The sequence below is a fragment of the Heptranchias perlo genome, chromosome 31, assembly GCF_035084215.1.
Source record: "Heptranchias perlo isolate sHepPer1 chromosome 31, sHepPer1.hap1, whole genome shotgun sequence".
In the NCBI taxonomy this organism is placed as follows: domain Eukaryota; kingdom Metazoa; phylum Chordata; class Chondrichthyes; order Hexanchiformes; family Hexanchidae; genus Heptranchias; species Heptranchias perlo.
This window is the reverse complement of record NC_090355.1, coordinates 14,981,984-15,007,742: the sequence shown is the minus strand read 5'-3', so window position 1 is coordinate 15,007,742 and position 25,759 is coordinate 14,981,984. Positions and strand designations below refer to the sequence as shown.

At 40.6% G+C, this 25,759-nt stretch overlaps 1 protein-coding gene across 1 annotated transcript in view; it reads left to right on the top strand.

Annotated features, from left to right (window-relative positions):
• Window positions 1–8,190, top strand: part of arrdc1b (arrestin domain containing 1b) — a 65,886-nt gene extending 57,696 nt beyond the window's left edge. Inside the window, exons 7-8 of the mRNA XM_067969607.1 lie at window positions 2,305–2,710; window positions 2,986–8,190. Of these exons, the coding sequence (XP_067825708.1) occupies window positions 2,305–2,710; window positions 2,986–3,050 (471 nt within the window). The 3' untranslated portion in view covers window positions 3,051–8,190. The remainder of the gene's footprint in view (window positions 1–2,304; window positions 2,711–2,985) is intronic.
• Window positions 8,191–25,759: the final 17,569 nt, after the last annotated feature.

Genomic DNA, 25,759 nt, shown 5'->3' with positions numbered 1-25,759 from the left:
CCTTTGGTGAACCTGGAGCCAATGTCGGTCGGCGAGCACAGGAGTGATGGGTGAACGGGATTTGGTTTCAGTTAGAATATGGGCAGCAGAGTTTTGGATGAGTTCTAGTTTATGGAGGGTTTGAAGATGGGAGGCCGGCCAGGAGAATGTTGGAATAGTCAAGTCTGGAGCTAACAAAAGCATGGATGAAGGTTTCAGCAGCAGATGGGCTGAGGCAGGGGCAGGGACGGCCGATATTATGGAGGTGGAAGTAGGCAGTCTTTGTGATGGAGAGGATTTGGGGTCAGAAGCTCAGCTTCAGGTTAGATAGGACGTAGAGGTTGCGAACAGTCTGGTTCAGCCTGAGCCGGTGGCCAGGGGGTTGGAATTGGTGGCGAGGGAACGGAGTTTGTGGCAGAAACCAAAGACAATGACTTGGAATCTGACTGCGGATGATGTCGCCAAGAGGCAGCATGTAGATAAGAAATAGCAGCGGGCCAAGAATAGATCCTTGGACTCCAGCGGTTGCGAGGTGGGAAGAGAAGCCATTGCAGGAGACTGTCTGGCTACGACTGAATAGATAAGAGTGTACCCTGGCGAGTGCAGTTCCATTCAGCTGGGCAACAGAGGACAGGCGTTGTGGGAGGATGGTGTGGTCAACCATGCCGTAGGTTTTGACTGGTCGAGAACAATGAGGAGGGATAGTGCGCCACAGTCACAGAGGATGTTATTTGTGGCTTTGATTTGACCCTTATTTATAATATATTTAAATCAGTATGTGGTTTGAAAAATCCTGTGTAAACTTTCCTGTGGAGATTGTCATGTTAAAATTTGCACAGGTAGTGTTGGTGTGTCCAGTGATGCCATTATGTATGCTTTCATAGGGTTTCCAGTGCTCATCTGATCACTGACCTGTGTAACTCCCTGTAAACAAATTATTGAAAATGCTTTCAGTGTTCAATATGCAGTTTGAAAGCCTTCCTCCATGGGTGAGATGGTGGCGTAAGTCATTTAGATCCATTCGCCATTTTACTTACCCAGTTGTCCTGTGGGTTAGTTTTATTTTCGATTTAAATTGGCTTATAATTTTATGCATATATTTTGATCTTTTTTAAGCCTTTTGACCCACTGCTAGAATTTTAAAAAATTTAAAGATTGACTTGCCCTACAGCCTTTTAATATCACACCATAACATAAAGAATAAACCCCAGTGCAGCCTGTTGGCCCTAGCTTATTTCCACAACCGTGAATTTATTTCCAGCCAACTCTACTCTTATTTATTTCAAAATGCTTCTGTTACTTCTCTCCCATCGTAAATTCTTCCTTAGTCACTTGGTCCACTTTCCGCTGCTATCTGTTACCACCCCAAATGCCTATTGTCTCCTCAGTACCCATTGCCTACCTTATAATCACCCACTAAAACTGCATTCCCCACTACCCTCCCTTGTCCACTACCCACCATCTATACGGCTTAGTACCCTTTCAATTAATTGTCCCCAAGTACCCCTTAATTATTTTGTTACCACCTATAACCAGTGCTTTCCTCTAAATACTACTTTCTCCCCAATTACTCATCTTCCGCAACACATCCATTTGAGTATGAAACATCGTACCTTCTGACTTTCCGTGAGATCCACCAGTTTGCATATGGTAAGGTATGTGTGTCTGTATATGCTGATGTTCCTGGCTATTGTAACCTTGCTGGCAGCACGAGAGAGGCAGTATTGTTTAACATGCCTCACTCATGCTTGTAAAGTTATGTTGGCCTGAAGTATCACCACATGCAAAGTTGTGTACTCTATAATTCACCTGTTCTAACACGTTCTCAAATATGATTCTGTGGACATTGGCAACCCTTTGGCATCGTATCCAAGGGACCATTCTTGTGTCAAGCAAGACGGTGAATGTTGGTATGCTGATCGACCATGGAGAGTATCCCAGCTGAATATGTTCATTCAGTTGGCTGTTGCCAACAGATGTCCGCATATCCAGTCTTTCCAGCACAGGTCACTGGTTAGTGATCAGGAGTGAAAATGCTAGCTGATATTTTCTTTGCCTCTTGTCCTCAATTAACTCTGGGTCCTGAGTCTGAATTCAGCCAGCTCAGCACAAACCAAGGAATAAATGTAGCACCTTCTTGTCTGTCTCACTTGGTTTCAGGAAGTAGTACTTTTCCCATTGGGCCATCGGGAATCTGATCTCGCATCATTTTTTTTTGTTTCTAACTTTAGAATTCTACTTTATTTTCTACAACAAAACTGTTTCAAATTTTCAAAGATTGTGGAAAAACTGGAGTAAAGCAAGACCATTTTTGTGTTTCGACAGGTTTCTGTGCGATCACCAGAGATTTTAGTCAGCTTGCCAATTTACATTGGAAATATTGCGGTGAATAGTCCCCCTCTGACTCCATCCAGACAACCCCAACCTACTTCACCTACGGTGATCCCCACAGCTCCGCCAGCTGAAGATGTTGGTGCTTCTGGTTATCAGCCCATGGACAGTATCGTTCTTCCAACCAAAAGCCACTCTCAGCAGCAAACTTTATCACCTCATGCTTTTAGCTACACATCTGGCTTTGAAAGCAATACTAGTGGACAGCTTCCTGGTCCCGTGCTTTGTATTTCAACTGGTGCTACAGTCCCTTACTATGCAGATGGACCTGTTGTTGCAGATCTTACTGAAAATACTCTGATTTTACCTCCTGAATATAGCTCATGGGCCTATCCATATGGTAGGTTGTCTGCTTTTGTTTTTGTAAATCTGAGAAATATAGAGCTACTTCTAGTTTATTTATCTTTTCCTTTGATTGTATTTAGCAAAACTAGCAGCAATGCCTTAATAGCAAATACTATTCTGGTTACAGATTACCTTCTTCAACTGTTGGCAATTTCCTGTTTTAAAGGTTTCTGAACAATTCAGAAAACCAGTAAGCTTCTTACTAAAGAAAAAGAAACCAGCTATTTGCACATTTGAAGGATATATAATTTGCTTTTTGTCTTTTAACAGACCCTCCCCCAACATATGAGGAGAGTTGCAGCAGTGCTAACTCTAGCATGAGTGCAGGAAATTAATCTGAAACAAACTTTCAAGAGGCAATGCTGTTCGTGTACAGAAATGCCTTTTAGTTACGTTTTACTGGAAAACACAGCCAAACTTTAGAGATGTGCCACCTCAAATGTGTTTTGAGATTGAAGAGGCTGAGATTTTGTTGTCGAGATGCATTATCAAGGACGGCAGATACTTCTCCAGCTTGGAATACTCTGTGCTCAGTCTGCCTATTTACTGCTCCCATGCTGGACCTCACTCAGATACTGACTATTTTACTGCAATAATCTGTGTTCACTTTTCTTATTGATCCTTAGTTTTGGGATTAAGAACGTCGAAGGGCGTGGATATAAATGTTAAATGCCTCCAGCTTTGTGTATATAATTAATAAATGCAGTTTTACTCTTGTTAAACAAATCCACCTTATAATTGTGAATTGACAGGCTGTTTCTGCAATCGGCCTAGTTTCTGTCGAGCAAGCTGGAAGCTTTTTGAGACAACTCTCGGCCTTAAGAACCAAGGTGCAGTGATGATGCTTGCTTCTTAATATTGGCTGTTCAGGTGGAGAGAAAGGTCCTGTTGCAGGTGGTTTTTGTGCTATAGAAAATCAATCCCAATTCTGATCATCCTGATCCTCCTTCAGTACTTTTTGGATTTGAAGACATTTATCTTTGTAGTAGTAACATGCACCACAGGCCTACATGGCTACGCTCGTATATGATGACCTTTTTAAAGAACCAATACCAACAGAAATGGCTTGAGGATCCTTTCGCTTTGAAGTGTTATGTTGCACCTTTTGAGAATATGTTGTTTCACAGAGAGATCTATATATACTGTATTTATAAATTTTAGTATGTTTTGGTAAAGTTATGGCACACTCTTTAAACTAGCACATAAAAATGGCAAGTTTGAAATCCTGTATGGTTATCTTGTAATTACAACTTAAGCCTTATTGAAGTCAGATCAGAGCCAAACCACTCACTGGAATGTTTGCTTAACAGAATGCAATTTTCTACTACTGTATTTGTAACATTCAGGATTAATTTTTTTTATGTGCAAAGTTTCAAGAGGTGCTAAATAACCTTGTTTAACCTCCATCAGCACAGGTTTAGTATGGAAGGGTACTTTAATTGCAGAACCAAGACATCTGCTTCCACAAAACAGGCAGTCTGCAGCAAGTGACCTCTTGCAGGTAGATGGTTTCTCAAGCTTAGATTCCCTTTTATTAATGGTCTCTGGTTTTAAATCGGACTGTGCATATGGATATGAGAATCGCAGCAACACGTTGAACTAATTTTTCACATTAATGCATGAAGTCTGAATTTGCATATTACTCTTAATGGAGGGATTTCCTATCCAAGCTCTTGAATACCTCGAAGAGTGCAGGCTGCGTGCTGCTTTTCTTGCTGGAGACAGGAACTTCCATCAGTCCTCTGGAAGACTCGTTTACAAAAGGATATAGGTTTATGAGGGATGGGGATGTTGGATGGGCGTGGGAGGAAGCTTGACTCTGGCAGGACCAGAGGGATGGGGAGGGTGAAAGTAGAGAGATGAGCTATATCTGAAAACAATCTGTTTATTTGTCTAGCACGATGTTGTCCTCTTACCACGTTTAGTTCAAGGAAAACCCCACATCACTGGATTCTTGAAGAATGAAGCAAAATACACTAAGTCTGTGATTTGTATTAATGTCCAGGCAGCTGGTGATGCTAGTGGTCAAGCTTGCTCTCATACTGCTGCTATTCATGTGTAATACAGAAGGGATCTGAATTTTATTCTGGGAACAGTTTTGTCAAGACAGATTTGTTTACTGAAGTGTATTTTCATTTGGAAGTGTGAAGAATGAGTCTGGAACAAAACTTTTTTTAAACTTAAATATTATGAGATTTAATTTTAAATTGATTTGCTTACACCAAGTAAGAAGAAAAAGTAATGAAGGGAAATATGACTTTTTTTATTTATGAGCTGCTTGTTACTGTTTAGCCCATAAGTTCCAACTTTCCTGACCTCATTTTTTCAGAAGTTTTCTGTTGTATTTGTATATTCTCCTATCTATGTATAGGTACAAATTTCTAAATATTTTTAAACTAATTCTGAGTACAGGTTGACTAACCACATGCTTGTTTCAGTACATGGATCAGTTGGAAATCTGCAGAGCATTTTGATGAATTCCATGGAGATTGTTGAAATCTGTGGAACAATTTTCTGTGCACTTTCTAGCAGCCAGTTGAAAAGCAGCATTGGCTGTTGCTTGAATGCAGGTTTTGCCTGTACTCGACCAGGGATGGTATACAGCATGAGAGACCAAGAACAAGTAAAGGGAGAAGAGTGTCGCCTCTCTATTGATACAGGCCACTGACCACTTAACTGGCAGTTGTTTTGCAATTTTTTTTTATAAAATGCTCTGCAATGGAGAAATAATCACCTGGTGACTGCTTTCAGCTCAGCTGATCTAAAATCATAACTGCAAAACAGTAAGTCTAACTTTTTAATGCATATTTTATTAGAAAAACTCAGGACTTGTAGATCTTATCATAAACTGTAGAAAGTGAAATATGCAGAATTCCATAGGCCCTGCTCTTGATTATCTTAAGGAGCTAAACTATCATGTATTTGCTGTAATGAGTAAACTGTTCCAGGCATATACTTGAGTACTTGGTTTGATGTCTCCAGGAAAAATAAATGGGTCACATTAACCAAATATAGCTAACCTAGGTGGAAGGCTTTCTCATTTTAAATTGTAATACTAACACATTTCTTACTAAAGACCAAAGGTGTTTAAATATATGTCAAAGTGCTTAGACTTTTTATAACAGTCGCATCGCTCTATTCTCTGTTCAGTCTCAAGTCTTGAGAGAAAATGCAGAGATAAATGTGAACTAATCTGCAGCAATAAACACCTTCAAACTAAGCAAATGGGCTCAATTGGATTTTTAAAAAGCGCCCAAAATATTTTGGGTGATAAAGAATGCAGCAAGGAGGGAGAGAAGTTGTAGTTAGAATTCTGTAATGTGAAGGAGTAGATTTTCTTTTTCAGCGCCAGACATAAGAGCTTGGCAGGACGGAGGCCTTAATGAAAAATTGGTAACGGGCTTCTCACTATTTTCCATCCATTAAAATGAATGGATGGAGAATCGTGAGCAGTTTGTGCCCAAATTTGCAATCGGATCTTACATCCTGCTAAACTATTATGCCTTGGCACTGAAGGGGAAAATCTACACCAAAATGTGTAAATGCTGTGTTTCCCTTTTGGGGCCTTGGGCGAGTAGAGTTCAAATGCAGCTTGGTGTGCGCACTCATCCCATTCTATTCAGCTTTCCCGCTCCCCTGATCTTTTCAAATTAAATTAACATCATTGATGGGGGAGGGAGGAGGTGAGGTAGCTGTTAGGGTGATGCATTCCACAGGCAGAAAATCTAACTGTCTTTGCTTGTACAAGAAACTTTGTGGCACTAAAGAGTGGTTGAAATTTGCACCAGAAATTTAAAAGGGAAAAAATGGCATCCTATAAACTCCAAGCTGTATTACTGCACTTAATGTGTATGAGAGGGAATATTGTTTAAAATTTTAACCTATTATCAGTATTGTGTGCCTTGTTGTACTATTTAGGATGCTAAAAGTTAATATTTCATCTTAACAGGAGCATTCCCCTCATGCTTATGCTGCCTCATCAAGAACTATAAATCCAGTGGGGATTCCAATAATGTACATTTTGTCTAAATATATACATTTCATTCTGTACATTTGATATCGTTACAACTAGGGAAAGAATTTCTGTTCTCCCCAGTATCTTCACTCCTGTTATGGCGTTAACTTTGAGGGCCCTCAATCATGAATTTTAAATGTGCTTAATTAGGTCTTATCAATTGTTGTCTTATGCACTGGAGCAAATTATTGCCTTACGAACATAATGTAGTTTGATTCTACATACTGGTCTAGCTACTTAAATCATGCAGATATTTTTACTTCACTCTTCTACTTAAAATAGATGTGATGATGAACCAAGCCTACAATATTGTTCCTACTGAAATGAACAGCTATTTGCCTTTTCAGAAATAAGGGTTTGTGCTAGATGCACGTTTTGAAATAGATGCTCACTTTGAAAAGTGTGTTCTTGGAAATTGAAGAAAGAGAATATTATGCCAAATATTGTTAAGACCCTTCGACAACACTACTACTTCCAAGTAGAAACCATTCTGCTAAATAGAAAAATACTTCTGTCAGTATTGGTGTAAATCAATAAAATGTTACCAAAAATGACCACATTTTTAGAACTATTTAACACGCTATGATTTGTATATACTTGCATTTCCTAAGTTCTACTGTATTTTGTGATTTGATCTTTTTAATTACTTAAGAGCATCCTGTGAGTACTGAGGATTTTGGCTTTTCAACACCAAATTTCAAAGCAAACAACTTTATTGCTGTTAATATAAAACAGCTTACATGTCATCTATGTCTTTTTGAAGTAATAATATTCCCCTTGCATAGTTTGCACAAGCAGTTTTTGGAAGGTACAGAGACCTGAATTGCAATTGTCATTTTATAGAGGCATCTGTTTCAGTTGACAGCAGTACGAGATCTTGAGCATCAGTATGTCCCAGTTAATTGTTTTTGGATTTTTTTTTCTCTACTTCCTTCCCCACCTTATTGTGGCCAAGAATGTTAATTTTTGACAACCCATAATTCACTTTTCTGTGTTAATTGGGGGAGAGGCAGCAGCTTCAGAGGCTTAAATTGTTTTGAAAATCTAAGTTAAATTGCCTCGGTACTCCCAAGTGCTTAGTACTATTTTGTTCTGAAAATAAATTTTGAGAATGAACCTTTCCTACTGTATGGATTATAACAGGGTTCAGTTGTATTACACCCTGAACAACAGAGGCTTATGCTGTACTTAGAAGGAAAATGGCTTTAAACAGTACAGATGCACACTTTTGGATTATAGCTTTATGAACTTGGTTTTCATCTTTTTCCATGTGGAAATTACTCTTCATTTTGAACTCCTCATAGAATGCATTGACGTCAGTTGTTTTTTTTCCGATGTTTTTATAATAAACTGTTGATTTATTGATGCACCTTAGTGTTTTAGAATTACAAGTAATTGTTTGAAAATGTAAATCAAGAATAGTCAAAAACACCATACTAATAAATTTTCTTTCAAAGAAATATTTCTGTGGCTGTTTGTGAAATGTTGCAATTTACAGTAGGTGACCTAAGATTTTGCTCTTTGAGACTGCAGCTGAGGAGTGAATGACTAGTGAATTTCTGCCTGTTAAAAATCACAGTTTTTGTCAGTGTCTTAAACACCAAAACGTGATGATCGGCCGCATGGACTGTGCCACCCTGAACAGTTTGTTTTGAATGGCCTAAACTATTGTTCCGTGCAAGGAATGCACTGAACTTCAAATCTAACTGTATTAGTGGAGCTGACGTGTCAGAGATCTGTTTAATGCTGTAACCAGCTGTTAAGGTGTAGAAATAGAATCATAGAAATTTACGGCACAGAAGGAGGCCATTTGGCCCATCGTGTCTGTGCCAGCCGAAAAAGAGCCTTCCAGCCTAATCCCACTTTTCAGCTCTTGGTCCGTAGCCTTGTAGGTTGCGACACTCCAAGTGCACATTCAAGCACCTTTCAAATGTGATGAGGGTTTCTGCCTCCACCACCCCTTCCAGGCAGAGAGTTCCAGACCCCTACCACCCTCTGGGTGAAAAAAAATTTCCTCAGCTCCCCTCTAATCCTTCTACCAATTACTTTACCCCTGGTTATTGATGCCTCTGCGAAGGGAAATAGGTCCTTCCTATCCACTCTATCTAGGCCCCTCATAATTTTATACACCTCAATTAAATCTCCCCTCAGCCTCCTCTGTTCCCAGCCTATCCAATCTTTCCACATAGCTAAAATTCTCCAGTCCTGGCAACATCCTCGTAAATCTCCTCTGTACCCTCTTTCCTGTAATGTGATGACCAGAACTGTACGCAGTAGTCAAGCTGTGGTCCAGCTCGTGTTTTATACAGTTCTATCATAACCTCCCTGCTCTTGTATTCTGTTGTAAACAATTTTACAACACCAAGTTTATAGTCCAACAAATTTATTTTAAATTCCACAAGCTTTCGGAGGCTTCCTCCTTCGTCAGGTGAACGGTATGGAATTTCCACACCGTTCACCTGACGAAGGAGGAAGCCTCCGAAAGCTTGTGGAATTTAAAATAAATTTGTTGGACTATAAACTTGGTGTTGTAAAATTGTTTACAATTGTCAACTCCAGTCCATCACCGGCATCTCCACATCATGGCTTGTATTCTGTGCCTCGGCTAAGAAAGGAAACTATCCCGTATGCCACCTTAACCACCTTATCTACCTGTCCTGCTACCTTCTGGAATCTGTGGACCTGCACTCCAAGGTCCCTCAGTTCCTCTACACCTCTGTGTCCTCCCATTTATTGTGTATTCCCTTGCCTTGTTTACCCTCCCCAAATGCATTACCTCACACTTCTCTGGATTGAATTCCACTTGCCACTTTTCTGCCCATCTGACCTGATATCATCTTCCGACAGTCCAAAACTTTCCTCCTCACTATCAACCATGTGGCCAATTTTGTATCATCTGAAAACTTCTTAATCATGCCCTCTACATTTAAATCAAAGTCATTGATATATACCACAAAAAGCAAGGGACGAGTACTGAGCCCTACAGAACCCCACTGGAAACAGCCTTCCAGTCTCAAAAACACACGTCGACCATTACCCTTTGCTTCCTGCCACTGAGCCAATTTTGGAGTCAAATTTGGTTCCAACTTGCCACTTCTGCTTGGATCCCATGGGCTTTTACTTTTCTGACCAGTCTCCCATGTGGGACCTTGTCAAAGGCCTTGCGAAAATCCATGTAGACTACATCGAACACGCTACCCTCATCGACACTGCTTGTTACCTCCTCAAAAAAATTCAATGAAGTTTGTCAGACATGACCTTAATAAATCCGTGCCTTTCTCAATGACGATTAATACTGTAGGGAATTCCTTATTTTGTCTGATTCTTGGACACGGGACAAATAATCAAGCAAAGAAAGTCACCCTCACGGTAGTTCCATTAATCAAAAATAATTATTTAATTATATCATTCATACGAGCATTCATGAAGCAAAATCAAACCATACATGTGACTTTCCTCTATAAAATCCGTTATACACTTAATAATTTGCAACATTGTATGAATTGTTAAGTCATTACATAATAGACATCAGGCAAATCATTAATACATATACAACCTTTATTGAAGGTTGATTAGATCTTCAGAACTCAAGGTGCTCTTGTGTGATGTTCAACTGCAGTGTGTGTTCCTTGTGACTGCCGGGTAGTGAAGAAGAGACTGTTCTTCTCCCAAAGTCTTTTAATATTTTTTTAACCAATAGGACGTAAAATTGGGGAGGGTCATTGATTTTGTCCAATTGCTCCCTGTTGCTATGCCTCAATCATTAACATACCTCAATGATTGACAGTTTAGGCTTCATGTGAGTGGAGACCCTTTGATGCAGAAAAGACCATGTGCTCAAACAATGGGTTGTAAAAGGCTCCTTTATTGTCTCTGTTTATGGCCTTCCATGTAGAGATTGCCCCTTACATTTTTACGCCCAGGCATTCTTAATGGTCCTTACATCTCCAATTTTGATTGTTTCATTGGCTTCAAATCCATTCCTTATACCATTTGACCATATGCTGGGTGCAATACTATTTGATGTTTTACAAATCCCAGTTCTTTTGAACAGATTACCAGATAGGAATTGGAGGCCCAAGATTTTTTCCACACCTATCATTGCTTTCCTGATCCGAAGCCTTTGATGTATGTCCTTGTTGCCTTTTCTTACATTACTCCCTGCTGTGTTGAAAAGCTTGTGCTTCTAAAAGCCCATGCGTTTTGAAAGTCTGACGACGCTTTAAGCTCAATATTGGCTTATTTAATAATCTAGATATTTATCCGCAGTACAATGTCTGCGATCCCGAAACTCTCGCTTCTCTAATGCCATCAGTGTCAGTGAGGGGAACACAGTTTACCACACTACTTTGCAGGTTTTCAAATGCCTTTGTTTAAAAGGGGTACAGTTAACCCTTTCCTTCAAATGTCTTTTGTTAAAGGGGTTTTGAACCCCACAATACTGTCCCTCAGAATTGTTTCCAATAATTTGCCCACCATCGAGATTAGGCTGACTGGCCTGTAATTACTCGTTCTATCTCTTTCTCCCTTTTCAAACAATGGTACAACGTTAGCAGTCCTCCGGCACCATGCCTGAAGCCAGAGAGGATTGGAAAATGATGGTCAGAGCCTCCGCTATTTCCTCCCTTGCTTCTCTTAACAGCCTGGGATACATTTCATCCGGGCCAGGCGATTTATCTACTTTCAAAGATGCTAATCCCCTTAATATTTCCTCCCTCACGATGTTTACCCATCCAATATTTCACAATCCTCCTCCTTAACTATAATGTCTGCATCATCTCCCTCTTTTGTGAAGACAGACGCAAAGTATTCATTAAGAACCATATCTGCATCTTCTGCCGCCACACGTTACCTTTTTGGTCTCTAATAGGCCCTACTCCTTCCTTAGTTATTCTCTTGCACTTAATATATTTATAAAAATCTTTGGGTTTTCCTTGATTTTACTTGCCAATGTTCTTTCATGCCTTCTCTTTGCTTTCCTAATTTCCTTTTTAATTTCACCCCTGCACGTTTTATACTCCTCTCGGCTTTCTGCAGTATTGAGCTCTCTGTATTGGGGTGAAGAACTTTTGTAACTGAGTTTTAAAATGAACACAGGAATGTACAGAACCAGAAAAGATGATAATGGTTCATCAGGCTGGCCTCTGACTATTGGCCTCATTATTTGAGATCAAATTATTTGACAAGATGGTGTGTATTTCAGCAGTTCTGAAGAGCGTCAATGCTTTTGCAAAAATTTATTCTGGAATCTGGTCCTTAAGAGTATGACCATCCAAGTATTTGATACTAGAGGCAAATCTGCACTGAACTGCTTCTGGAGAGTGTGCCATTTAGGTTTGATTGCAATTGAGAGAATGTCTTACACAATGCTTCTGGTTTCTGTTGACACTATCATACTTTTATCAGATAAAAATCAGTCCCTGTGTTCAAAATCAAATAGAATAATGGCTGGCTTTGAGCAAACCTTGAAGTACGATACAGACAAACAGTCCTGTAACGTAAGCTCTGGGTTCAGGTGACTTCATAAATGCAAAGTTGTCATCTGAAGCCTGAGCTTGTGTAACAGCTTTATAATACAGTATTGGAAATAGAATTTCCCTCCAAACAACTGCCAATTATTTCCAAGCCCACAGTAACAATAGCCCGAACAGATGCCCTACTGTGAACACTGCACTACTTTTCAGTCCACCTCAAAAATCTGGAATGGGTGCAGAATGCAGCCAAATTCACTGGGAATTACATTGGGACTGCCCACTCACGTTGAACTCTTGGCAGCAGAGAGGAGACTTCGTCCTAACTTGGTCTGGATTTTAACTCTAGCGTCACAGGAGTTTGATACTTGTAACTCACTCCTTGATGTTTTATTGCATGTGACATGATCTATATTAGTTTTATATGATGTATATGTGGAGCCTTGCATTTTTGTTTTCTCATTTCTTCCACCATTAAAATTTTTATACATTTTATTAATACTTGCACATTTTTCCTTTTGAGATCTTTCACAGGGAAACATCACCTTATCACTAAACTCCATTTTGTATGTTGCATCTATTATGTCATATTGAGATTGACTCCTATTCTCATTTAATCTCATTTGTAACTTTTTTTTCAAATCTAATGTTTAACAATTCATGAAATATTCCACTTCAATGTCAATTTTAGAGCAGAACTTTTTCTACAGTTTCTCCTTGGAACATTATTCTAGAGTTCAGGTATTAAATTTTATATTTTGATGTCTAAGATGGGCTGTTTTATTTTTGTTATAATTTTGCTGCAACTTTAAGTTCCATTTTGTTCCTTGGATGTGCATTATACTAAAGCAATTTGAATGAGAAGTAGTCAACTGAAAAGGTTAATGATGGTGATGCTCTGTATGGTGTTTTTACAGTTGCAATCTGACTGAAGGTAGGTTCAACTTTCAAATAGTTTTGTTCTCAATCTTGTAAACATAGTGTTTTAGTACTTTAAAAGCATCTGGCTGGTTTCTGTTCTGGGCACCCACCTGGGAGATACTGAGAACTTGTGTAGAAAAACATTCCGAGCACCTTTTAACATTTTCCTTGCATATTGAAAATGGAACTCCAGTCACTTCTGTTTATTCACTACCACGTCCTGATAATTTGGGTGTGTGTATTTATAAATGTGATGTAATGCAATTTCTGTAACAGCTACTTGTATTTCTGTAGTGCTCTTCGTTTCCAGGGCAACATTTCAAAATGCTTCACATTAAGGAGGGAAATGCCAATGGGAGAGAGAAGGGAGAATTCAGAGGGAGGTGGGCAAAGCACGGTCAAAGAGGGGGGTTTTGAAAGGGAGGAACGTGGGAAGGCAGATTGAACTAGATTGGGAGCTGCAGAAGACAAAAGCATCATGGCTGAATGAGCAGAGGGACCAGGAGACGAGGAGTAATCTGATAAAGGAGCAACAGAATTATGCAGGGACATAAGGCTGTAGACGATCACTAAGGTGGGGTGGTGTGAGGCAATGGAGGGTTTTAAGGTGAGTACAAGAATTTTGATGTTGGCCGACTGGGTCAGTGGAGTTTGAAGAGGATGGGTATGTTGCAAGTGTAGGATTTTGTGTGGGTGAAGATGCTGGCTGCAGCATTTTGAGGCGGTAGTAACTTGTAGAGGGTTAAGGTCGGGAAGCCAGCAAGGAGAATGTTAGGGAAGTCGAGCCTCAAGGTACTGAAACCATGGACTAAAGCTTCAGGGGCAGAGGAGGCGGAAGAAAGTCGTCCTGGTAACAAAGCAGATGTGGGAGAGGAAACTGAATTAAGGTTCCTCATCTCCCGACTGAGGTGGCCAGCCAGGAAGATTGATTGGGTCAAGGCCATAGGCAGGTAGCTCTGGCAGGCACCGAAGAGGATCACTTTGGTTTTACCAACATTAAGTGGCAGGAAAGTTTGGCTTATCTAAATTTTAATGAGTGTAGCAACTTCCTTTTGATTGATGGAGAAGGCAAAGTTGGATGTTGACAGCATATTTGTGGAAGCTGGCCTCGTGCTTCCAGATTGTATCACAAAGGGATAGCATGTAAATGGTAAATAGATGACCAAGGATGGACACCTGCAGAACACCAGAGGAGGCTGTGTAATGCTTGTGTTGTGACAGGGATGATCGGAATCAGGAGAGAAGACTGCAGAGGGGGTACATTGGAGGAGGATGGAGTGGTCATTGAAGTTGAAGGCAGTGGAGAGATTGAGGAATGAGAGTGCCACAGTCACAAAGGATGTCATTTGTGACTGACAAGTCCAGTCTCAGTACTTTGGGCAGAGCCAAGTTGGAGGTTCTGAAGTAAGGATGGTGAGAGGGTAGTTGCAAAACAGCCATGTGTTTCAGAAAAGGTTGATGGTTGGCTTTGTAAAGAGGAGTTGATAGCTTTCAAGGAAAAGACAGGTTTGATATCTGCAAGATGAGGGGGTGAAGTTGCATTGTCAGGAGATGGGATTGAGGGAGCAAGCATCATGAATAAGATGTGTGCACTGAGGAGAGATGGAGAGATACTTCAGAAAACTGGATGGCTGAGGGCTTCATTGGGTGTAAGGTAAGAGGAAGAGCTAGGGCAGTCAGGAGGCAACAGCAGGTTAGATTTGATTAGATTTTCTATTTAGTATCTTGTTCAAAAACAGTAATTGCAGTTGATGAAACATCCAGAGATTGCTGTATTGTGACATTCTTGCTCAAGTGCAATTCAGATTTATTTTTAGCATATTTCAGAGTTATTGAACTGATAAGTTCAGACCATTTTTGCAACTCACAATGTCATTTTAGAAAGTTAGCTGAGCCAGTTCTGCCTGACTTGTTTAGGTTTCGTGAGTCATCTGCATGTTATGTTTGACGTTGCTGAACGGGTTCCATTGCATTTTTTAATTGAAGTCTGAACTCCAACAAATCACAGTTTGCCCTTATTGAATTTCCACTGCTACAGGCTGTAAAGTAACTGTGGCTGTAAACCAACGAGAACACAGTATCTCTGCAACTTTCCATGATTTATGAAGTCGCTTTGTCACACGGTTAAATACTACACTTCGATCTGTGTTAATGAGGACTCTAGTGCCTGTCTTATTAGCCATGATGTGGAGAATGCCGGTGACGGACTGGGGTGGACAAATGTATGGAATCTTACAACACCAGGTTATAGTCCAACAGTTGGACTATAACCTGGTGGTGTAAGATTCCGTACATTTGTCTTACTAGCTTTCTGTTGTGCCCTCACAGAATAGTGTTTCTGCGTCTTGATTTTTTTCACCCGTAGTTCCATGATGGTTTTTGTTTGTTCACAAATGTGACGGCCTACTGTACAACTTGGGCATTTTTAGCACCACTTTCTCTTTCAAGTGTTGTACAATGCTTCCCATGAACGGGCTTTGACCCCTTCTCCCAATGACCAGGAAGGGTATGTCTGCCAATTTTTGGTTTTGCTGATGTTTATCCAATGATAGTAAATTGTATACTGGACTTCCCATAGACTTTTACTGTGTCTGGAGGAGCTTGCAGAAGAAGGCCAGGGCAAGATCTTGGAGAGAATTGTAAAATAGGACAAGGATATTAAGTTTAATGGGCTGGAGGTTAGGAAGCCAGTGGACGTTGGTGAGGGCAGGGCAAATGTGTGAGCAGGACTTGGTGCAGGACAGGATGTGGCTACAGAGATTTGGACGAGTTGGAGTTTGTATATGGTGGTGTTCAAGAGGATCTCCTGCAGCAAAAATAAAGTTTTGAAGTACAAATTTCTTTGATATGGCATTTCAAATAAATCTTCTGCTAGTTTCTAGATTGGGATGTATGTAGCTGAATAGATAGAACTTGCCGACAGTCCTCTTGAATTCAAGACAACAGGACAGAACCTGTTTTGGACTCTTGCTGCGTGAGATTTGAAAAGCATATATGATCATAACAGACCAAAATTTCAATTTTCATCACACCACAGAGAATGGAAATAATGAAATGATTTTGGTAAATTATAGCCTTGATGTAGTTACACCTAATTAGAACTTGTTTGCCTTATTTACCCACAAATAATGTTTTCATTGACAGTTTTCTTCAAAATTAGTCTAATTTTTTCCTTTTATTAAAAAAGGAACTTCAACACAGTTTGGAAATCATTACACTTCTTGTAAGTGAAAAGGAAGTTATATCGATGAATTGCAGTTTTCATCTCTGCTCTGGGTATGGGATTGCTTTCTTTGACTCTTGCAAATGATTCTTGCCATTTCAGGTAAGTATAGAACAGAAGTGGCTTTTCATGACAGAACATGCAATTTATTTGTTATTAAAACATACAAGTAGAAGGGGATATAGTTGTAGAAACTATTTCAGTGATCTAATTATATTCTCCCAAGTTCTTTGTCAAACACATTTTAAACTTGTGATATAAACTCTTTCTTTCCTCACCTTCCTGTTCCAATGGAGCAGAAAAGCTCAGATGTGAGCAGATGATTGTTGTTTTCAAGTTGGCATCTCACCAGGTAAATGCTTGGAAGATGGGAGAGTGTGGTCACTCAGGTGTATCTCATTGAGCCAATTTGCCAGGCTGTACCCAGATGAGACCTGAAGTAACAGGCCGTATCTATGCACTGGCCTATTAAGTTATCTTGCTCGTTTTTGAAGATTTGCTGCTTTTCAAAAATATATTGCTTCATTTTAAAAACAATTTTCCTTGAGCTGAAACTGCACATAATCGCATAAATGGGACTTAGAGTGGATATTCTCCAAATGCAACACTACAAGCTTGGTTTTTGTACTCAGTGTTCAGTGAAGATTTTTTTAGTCCTCATTCTTGTTTGGTGAGATGTTTTACTCATTCTTGCGATGTGGGCATCACTCGTCAAACCGGCATTTATTGCCCATCCAGTTAATTCAGTACGAATTTGCTTCTGCAGTTGATTAATCAATTATTGTAACATTTATTCTAACATTAAGGTACTGAGTGTAACACTTTTTTGATTCATTCAATAAAAAGACATCTGGAATAAAGGGGTTGGGGGGGAGGTCCCACTGTTAATGATCAGGATATGCCTCTTCTAATCTCTACCATGCCTATATAACCTAAGTTCCCTTTGTGCTCATTCGCATGTGTATCTTAAATGTCATGCGGAACCTAAGCCCAATACTTCTATCACCCTTTTTTTCCTCTTAGCCCCTCTCAGGCCTTTCTCTCCTGTGTCCTCCCCTTCCTGTCACCAGTAATGCCATCTATCATTTCTCCCCTCTCGGGTACTTTGCCCCCCTCACTACTCTCCTGCATTCCCACTCTCCTGCCCCCATTCTAGGTTTGAATCCCCTTTGGATAAACCCACAGCTATTCCCTGAAAGACCCCTCAAGGCACCTGTCACTGCCTTCTGATGAGCAACAGCCTCATATGTCCCATCCTCTTTTCTCGCCCAATGTGCCCACTGGGAGTTAATCTCACCTGCTCATCCTATTATACCTTGCTCACCGCCACCCCTTTGGACTCGCCAATGGATTAAAAATCACTGCCAGTCTCTCCATTGTCCTCCAGAACGTCTGTTCCGTTATTGTGGATGATTGCATTGACATCCTGGCTTTGACTGAGATTTGGCTCATGGGTGGCGACACCTTGCCCCTTATCTGCCTCGCTCTCCTTTGCACCATCTTTCTCGCCCAAACCGCCATGGTGTGGCACTCATCACCAAGTCACACTATGGTCTATCCCCCTATTCCCTAACACCTTCCCTTGTTCCACCCCTCTCACCTTTTAAACTGTTCACTGTCTACTGCCCCCAAGTTTCTCCCTGCAATAACTTCCCTCCTTTTCTCTATCAGCCTTTGCACTGAGCAATTCCTCACCCTTGGTGATTTCAACCACCATCTCAGCACCCCTTACTTCTCCTCTGAACTCACTGGCTCCCTGCCTTCCCTCAACCTCTCCCTTCGTATAAACTCTCCTCCCAATGTTCACGGCCACTCCTCGATCTGGCCATTTCACATGGCCTCTCTACACCCACGGTCTTGATCATTGCGCTTTTATATATATATATATATATATGTGTGTGTGTGTATATGTGTATGTATATATGTGTGTGTGTGAATCTGTTTGAGGTCAACTGTGAATGGCCCGTTGACACAGTATCTAAGCTCACAAATGAAGAAAAGCCACTTGGAAAGGTAACAAATGGCTTCCAGTGTCTGAAACCATATTCCAGCAAGAGCCCTCTCCTTCAATAGAAAAAATATTAGTAAGGAAAAACTGGCTTTCTTCTCATCATTCCACGATAAATCATGCAATTCAGTGCTTCGGTATTGTGCTCGGAGCATCAGACACATTGTGCAGTCTTCAAGAAAAGTTTGCAGACATGTCAGAAATATAATCTTTTAGACTAACCTGTTGATATCCAAAAAGCCCCAACTTGTTTACTTTGTTACCTTGCTTGGACATAGTTGAAAATTGTCTTCATGTCCCCATAAATGCCACTCCCAATGATTTACCCTAAATGCTTTTAATAATTACATAGAATTACACAGAATGTACAGGACAGAAACAGGCCACTCAGCCTAACTGATCCATGCCAGTGTTTATGCTTCACACGAGCCTCCTCCCTCTCCTCTTCATCTAATCCTATCAGCATAACCTTCTATTCCTTTCTCCCTCATGTGTTTATCCAGCTTCCCCTTAAATGCATCTATGCTAGTCGCTTCAACTACTCTGTGGTAGCGTGTTCCACATTCTAACCACTCTCTGATTAATGCTGATTGCCATTTTAAATACAACTTTATCTTTTCTGTATTCCGCTTACTAATGTTTCAATTCTTACTTTGCTCTCTTTTTGTCTGCCCCTCAGTTTGTTTTGTTGCAAGTGGGTAGGACTGGGTTCTGACTGACACCCGTGCTGCCATTGAATGGGTGAACAGGAGCTCTTCAACTTCCTGCGCGTCCGCTGCTAGGCGGAAATTAACTGCAATTTCTGCGATCTCCTGTATTGTACATTACTCTGATGAAAAGAGGCTTTGGGATAGTCAGCTCTTTTTAGTCAGAAGAAACTAAAACAGTAATGCAGAAGGCAGTATAAGTTTTAAAAACAACCAATAATAAGATCTTCATCTACCTAAGATTTTTTTGGTTTTTGGGATTTGGGTATCATTGCAGGCTAGACCATTGGGGTGAAGATTCTCTCTCTCACACACATACACTAATGGCAATCTCACTAGAGAGGCCATGAGGATCGTGGAATAGGAAGTAAAAGTATCTCACGGGTGCTCTTCTGAATTTGGAGTCAGCCACGGAGTTGTACTTCAGTCTGCATCCAGCAATGCTGCATCTTGCCTCTGAATCCTTGATGTTGGTACTGGGTCCACAAAGTGGCCAAATGTTCAATTCCTCAGCACTGATATTCTTTCTACAACAATTCATTAAAAAGTAATTACATGAGCATTGTGTACACTGAAGTTCTGCTATGGCAACCATGAAGAATACTAAATATGGCCTTCTTGGAAGCGATCTCATTTGTTCTATGATGGTATGCATGAAAGCACCATCCAGAGCCATATATACTGTACATTTCGTGTTGGCTCGATAAATCTCAGCATTGCAACAGGCCTAAACATGCATTGGGTCCAAGGGTAGAGCTCATTAGAACGCAGTGTGGGAAAAGCTGCCTTGTTATCAAACTGAAGTGTTGACGGAACTTTGGCCAATTTCATGCTGCTCAGTAAAACACACAGAAGTCAGTTAACTCTTGCAATCTGCTATTTTGCCCCAATATCCATGTCCTCGGCCGCAGGATTCCATATTGGCAAAAGTTTTTGATCCACTCTTTTGAAATCATTTTACACTGAGAATATTTCTGAAGAGTTGATGAGGGAATAAATGAGGCCACGATAAACTGGCAAGCTGTCATTTCCAAATATCTGAATGTTTTACAAAAGATACAGTGGTTTTGTTTGTTATCTTTACAAAAAGATTAGTCTTGATTGCAAGGTGTAGACAAATGCTCTCAGCACCATATTGGCCCCTTCATCAGAACATCAATTATTTTCTTAAGTATGGTCTTCATCTACTTAAGACACTGATTTCTGCTGAATTAAATATATGTGCTGTTCCTATAACATCATATCAAACATAATTGTGGTAACTTCCAAGAATCTTCCATTTTTGACAAGTCCTTAAATGTTTATGAATCATTTTTCATGGACAAACAGCTAGATTCATGCCATGGGCAAATACTTTTTTATTTAAATCACCTTTCTGTTAGTTCGACCTTGATTTCAAAATGGGGATTAACTGAGGAAGCAACATGAGGCTGGAAAGTTACTGTAAAAAGTTTAGCCTCCCTGGAAAAAAAGTGTGTGAATTGGTTAGAATTCAGCTTGTTCTTATTGGCAGGAAAAAAATGCGAGAGAACCTGTTTGAGTTTCAAATTTTGAAAAGGCTAGACATAATGTATGTTATCAGGTGTAATTGAATCTCTGATCACTGTATTTATTGGCATAAGTACAAAATTGGCTAGCCTGAAGCAAAAGTACAATTTGGAACCATTTGTTCCCCATGGAGGAGTAACTGTATCTTACAGTAAAAACACAGTTAATGTTATGCTGATAAACTTTTAAAAGGAGCTTGATGAATATCTGGTGAAATGAGATTTAAGGTTATCGAAAATATAGACACAGATGATTCAATAATGGGCCAAATAATGGGTCTTCAGTCCTGTGGGGATTGTGGCAATGCAACTTGTCAGAGTTCAATAATATAGATTTTAATATTGGATTCTTTTCCTGGAATTTTTACTCAACTGCCTTTGGGGTTGGAGAGTTTTCAATTTCCTTGTGGACTGATTCACCTCCTTCATGACCTCAGTCAAGATGAGGAAAGTCAACAAACCTATCCAATCATGAATTGAACCCAGCAGATCAGGAAGGCCCTCGGTTTGATTCCCAGTCTGTGCTGCGTTATCTGATTGTAGCCAGAGTCCAAGAAATGCGCTGCAATTAGCCTCAGTACCCCCCCCCCCCCCCGGTCAAGGAGAAGAAAATCGGGCAGGGTTCCTGCTTCTAACCGCTATTTGATGACCCCTGCTGGAAGTGTGTGCATGTGCAGGCATCGGGTAAGAACAGGATCACTTAATCAGCAAATGATCCTTTCCCTCCTCCACCATCGTGAAATAGCTGCTGATACTCACTGTCAAGGTTCCCACATGAAGAAAGACTATGAGGAGTGTTTGGTGTACCTGCATCAGTACCCTCGCTAGGAAACAATGTGTTCAGGAGGGGAGGAGAGAAACAAACCAAGGTTATTCCAGATATTTAAAGGGAAAGGTAATTTTTTTTTTAAGTCCCTACACTCGAGGATAAATAATATCTAACTTTAGTACAGGAAATCAACATGCAAAATGACACTATGTAATATGGATTATGTGAGGCTAAGCAATCTTGACCTCTCTGAGGTTAAGAATCCATAAAATTCCATTTGCTTGATGAACACTTCAGCTTGAAATTCCCTTCTGTGTTCAGGCCAACCATTTGTATACTTTTCTTTTGTATATTCATTCTAAGTTTAATTCCCGGTTCGCTCAAGATCATGGTTTGAGTAAAAATATAACCAAACTTGTAATAGTTGTAATTTTGTGGCCATGAACCTCGAGCTGATCACATTGATAATTTGAGTATTCACTTTTTCAAAGTCTCAGTGGAGTCTTATCAACAACTGGTTTCTGAGACTTCAATTTTTTAAACGATGCGCATACAATTTTAAATAGTTAACCAAAGCTTGCAGAAATAACAAGTTCCTGCTCACAGATCTGCAAACTAGCGAAAGGCTTTAAACCTGAAAGGGAATTGTGATTATTGGAATGTGGGGGAGCGCAATTCTGTTGTAATATTGATTCTTTAAAAGATGGAAGAGCTGGTCCAAGGGTAGAATCTTGCTTTATTATAAAGTTATATGGATTCTGCCCCCCCCCCCCCCCCACTTCCTGGTTACAAAGGAATTTGTGGTAAAATTTAACTGTGTTTGAGATTTGTTCTCCAGGATTATGTGTAAATAATATGCAAATATCTTGTCACACCCCTTCCTGGTTATTATATTACAAGACACAAAGAATTACCATTTTGAATTGGTGCCATAGTGTTTTTAAGTTCTCCTATAATTTTCTGTAACTAGACAATGAGACTCATTTATTTTACTGTTCTTGCCTGGGATTTTCAAATTTATTGTGTGTATGGCACACACAAAAAAAATAATCAGACTATAGTTTAAAAAAAGTTATGTCCCTTTTGTTTTCTTGGGAAAATCCAATTTAGAGTTTAAAAACCTGGTGTTAATTTGCCACAGGCATCTAAGTCCACAGAAATACGAGTACTTAGAATACAATTGTAGGTCTCGTGAAACTTGGCAACCAGTGTCCAATTTTAGACATTATATGTATTTGGATAGAATTGAATGCACCTTAACCACTGTGCAGAACATTTTTTTTAAATGAGAAGTTGACCTTCCTCATTTGTTGCTGTGGAGATAGTGATGAAAAAAGATTTGCATTTACATCGCATATCTTAGAATCATAGACTCTTACGGCACAGAAGGAGGCCTTCAGCCTGTCGTGCCTGTGTCAGCTCTTTGAAAGAACTGTCCAATTTAGTCCCACACCCCATAACCCTGCAGATTAGTCCTTTTCAAGTACATGTCCAATTGCCTTTGAAAGTTCCTATGGAATCTGATTCCACCACCCCTTCAGGCAGTGTGTTCCAGATCTTAACAACCCTCTGTGTGAAAAAATTCTCCTAATTTCCCATGTAGTTCTTTTGCTAATTATTTTAAATCTGTAATCTTTGGTTACCAGCCCACTTGCCAGAGGAAACAGTTTCTCCCTACTTGCTCTGTCAAAACCCCTCATAATTTTGTATACCACTATTAGGTCTCCCCTTAACCTTATCTGCTCTAAGTAAAACAATCCCAGCTTCTCCAATCTCTCCACATAATGGAAGTCCCTCATCCCTGGTATTATCCTGATATACCTCCTCTGTACCCTTTACAAGGCCTTGACATCCTTCCTAAAGTGTGAGGCCCAGAACTGTACACAATACTCCAGCTGAGGCCTAACCAATGATTTGTAAAGGTTTATCATGACTGCCTTGTTTCTGTATTCAATGCCTCTATTTACAAAGCCAAGTATCCCTTACACTTTATCACCTTGGGCTGATAAGTGGCAAGTAACATTCGTGCCTCACAAGTGCCAGGCAAAGACCATCTCCAATAAGAGAGAGTCTAACACTCTCAGTAAATTAATGGGACTCAAGGCGGATAAATCCCCTGGACCTGATGGCTTACATCCCAGGGTCTTGAGGGAAGTGGCAGTGGGGATTGTGGATGCTTTGGTAATAATTTTCCAAAATTCTCTGGACTCGGCAAAGGTCCTGGCAGATTGGAAAACCGCTAATGTAACACCCTTATTTAAAAAGGGTAGTAGGCAGAAGGCTGGAAATTATAGACCAGTTAGCCTAACATCTGTGGTGGGTAAAATTTTGGAGTCTATTATTAAGGAGACAGTAGCGGAACATTTGGATAAACATAATTTAATAGGACAAAGTCAGCATGGCTTTACGAAGGGGAAGTCATGTCTGACAAATTTGCTTGAGTTCTTTGAGGACATAACGTACAGGGTGCATCAAGGGGAACCAGTGGACGTAGTGTATTTAGACTTTCAGAAGGCATTCGACAAGGTGCCACATAAAAGATTATTGCTCAAGATAAAGAATCACTGGATTGGGGGTAATATTCTGGCATGGGTGGAGGATTGGTTATCTAACAGGAAGCAGAGAGTTGGGATAAATGGTTCATTCTCGGACTGGCAACCAGTAGCCAGTGGTGTTCCGCAGGGGTCGGTGCTGGGTCCCCAACTCTTTACAATCTATATTTACGATTTGGAGGAGGTGACCGAGTGTAACGTATCAAAGTTTGCAGATGATACAAAGATGGGAGGGAAAGTGGAGAGTGAGGAGGACATAAAAAACCTACAGGGGGATATAGACAGGCTGGGTGAGTGGGCGGAGATTTGGCAGATGCAATACAATATTGGAAAATGTGAGGTTATGCACTTTGGCAGGAAAAATCAGAGAGCAAGTTATTATCTCAATGGCGTGAAACTGGAAAGTACTGCAGTACAAAGGGATCTGGGGGTCCTAGTGCAAGAAAATCAAAAAGTTAGTATGCAGGTAATCAAGAAGGCCAACGGAATGTTGGCTTTTATTGCTCGGGGGATAGAATATAAAAACAGGGAGGTATTGCTGCAGTTATATAAGGTATTGGTGAGACCGCACCTGGAATACTGCATACAGTTTTGGTGTCCATACTTAAGAAAAGACATACTTGCTCTCGAGGCAGTGCAAAGAAGGTTCACTCGGTTAATCCCGGGGATGAGGGGGCGGACATATGAGGAGAGGTTGAGTAGATTGGGACTCTACTCATTGGAGTTCAGAAGAATGAGAGGCGATCTTATTGAAACATATAAGATTGTGAAGGGGCTTGATCGGGTGGATGCGGTAAGGATGTTCCCAAGGATGGGTGAAACTAGAACGAGGGTGGAAAATCTTAGAATAAGGGGCTGCTCTTTCAAAACTGAGATGAGGAGAAACTTCTTCACTCAGAGGGTAGTAGGTCTGTGGAATTTGCTGCCACAGGAAGCTATGGAAGCTACATCATTAAATAAATTTGAAGCAGAAATCGACAGTTTCCTAGAAGTAAAGGGAATTAGGGGTTACGGGGAGCGGGCAGGAAATTGGACATGAATTTAGATTTGAGGTTAGGATCAGATCAGCCATGATCTTATTGAATGGCGGAGCAGGCTTGAGGGGCCGATTGGCTTACTCCTGCTCCTATTTCTTATGTTCTTATAACCACCTCCCTGTAACATTCAATGGCATTACTATTGCCATCTCCCACCATCAACATGCTGGGGGTCACCATTGACCAAAAACTAAACTGCACCAGCCATGTAAATACTGTGGTTACAAGAGCAGGTCTGAGGCTGGGTATTCTGCAGTGAGTGACTCACTTTCTGACTCCCCAAAACCTTTCCACCATCTACAGGGTACAAGTTCCACTTGCCTGGACAAGTGCAGCTCCAACAACACTGAAGAAGCTCGACAACATCCAGGACAAAGCAGCCTGCTTGATTGGCACCCCATCCATCACTGTGGCTGCAGCGTGTACCATCTACATGATGCACTGCAGCAACTCGCCAAGGCTTCTTTGACAGCACCTCTCAAACCCGTGACCTCTACCACCTAGAAGGACAAGGGCAGCAGGCGCATGGGAACACCACCACCAGCACGTTCCCTCCAAGTCACAAACCATCCTGACTTGGAAATATATCGCCGTTCCTTCATCGTCGCTGGGTCAAAATCCTGGAACTTCCTACCTAACAGCACTGTGGGAGAAGCTTCACCATATGGACTGCAGCGGTTCAAGGGCAATTAGGGATCATAGAATCATAGAATCATAGAAGTTACAACATGGAAACAGGCCCTTCGGCCCAACATGTCCATGTCGCCCAGTTTATACCACTAAGCTAGTCCCAA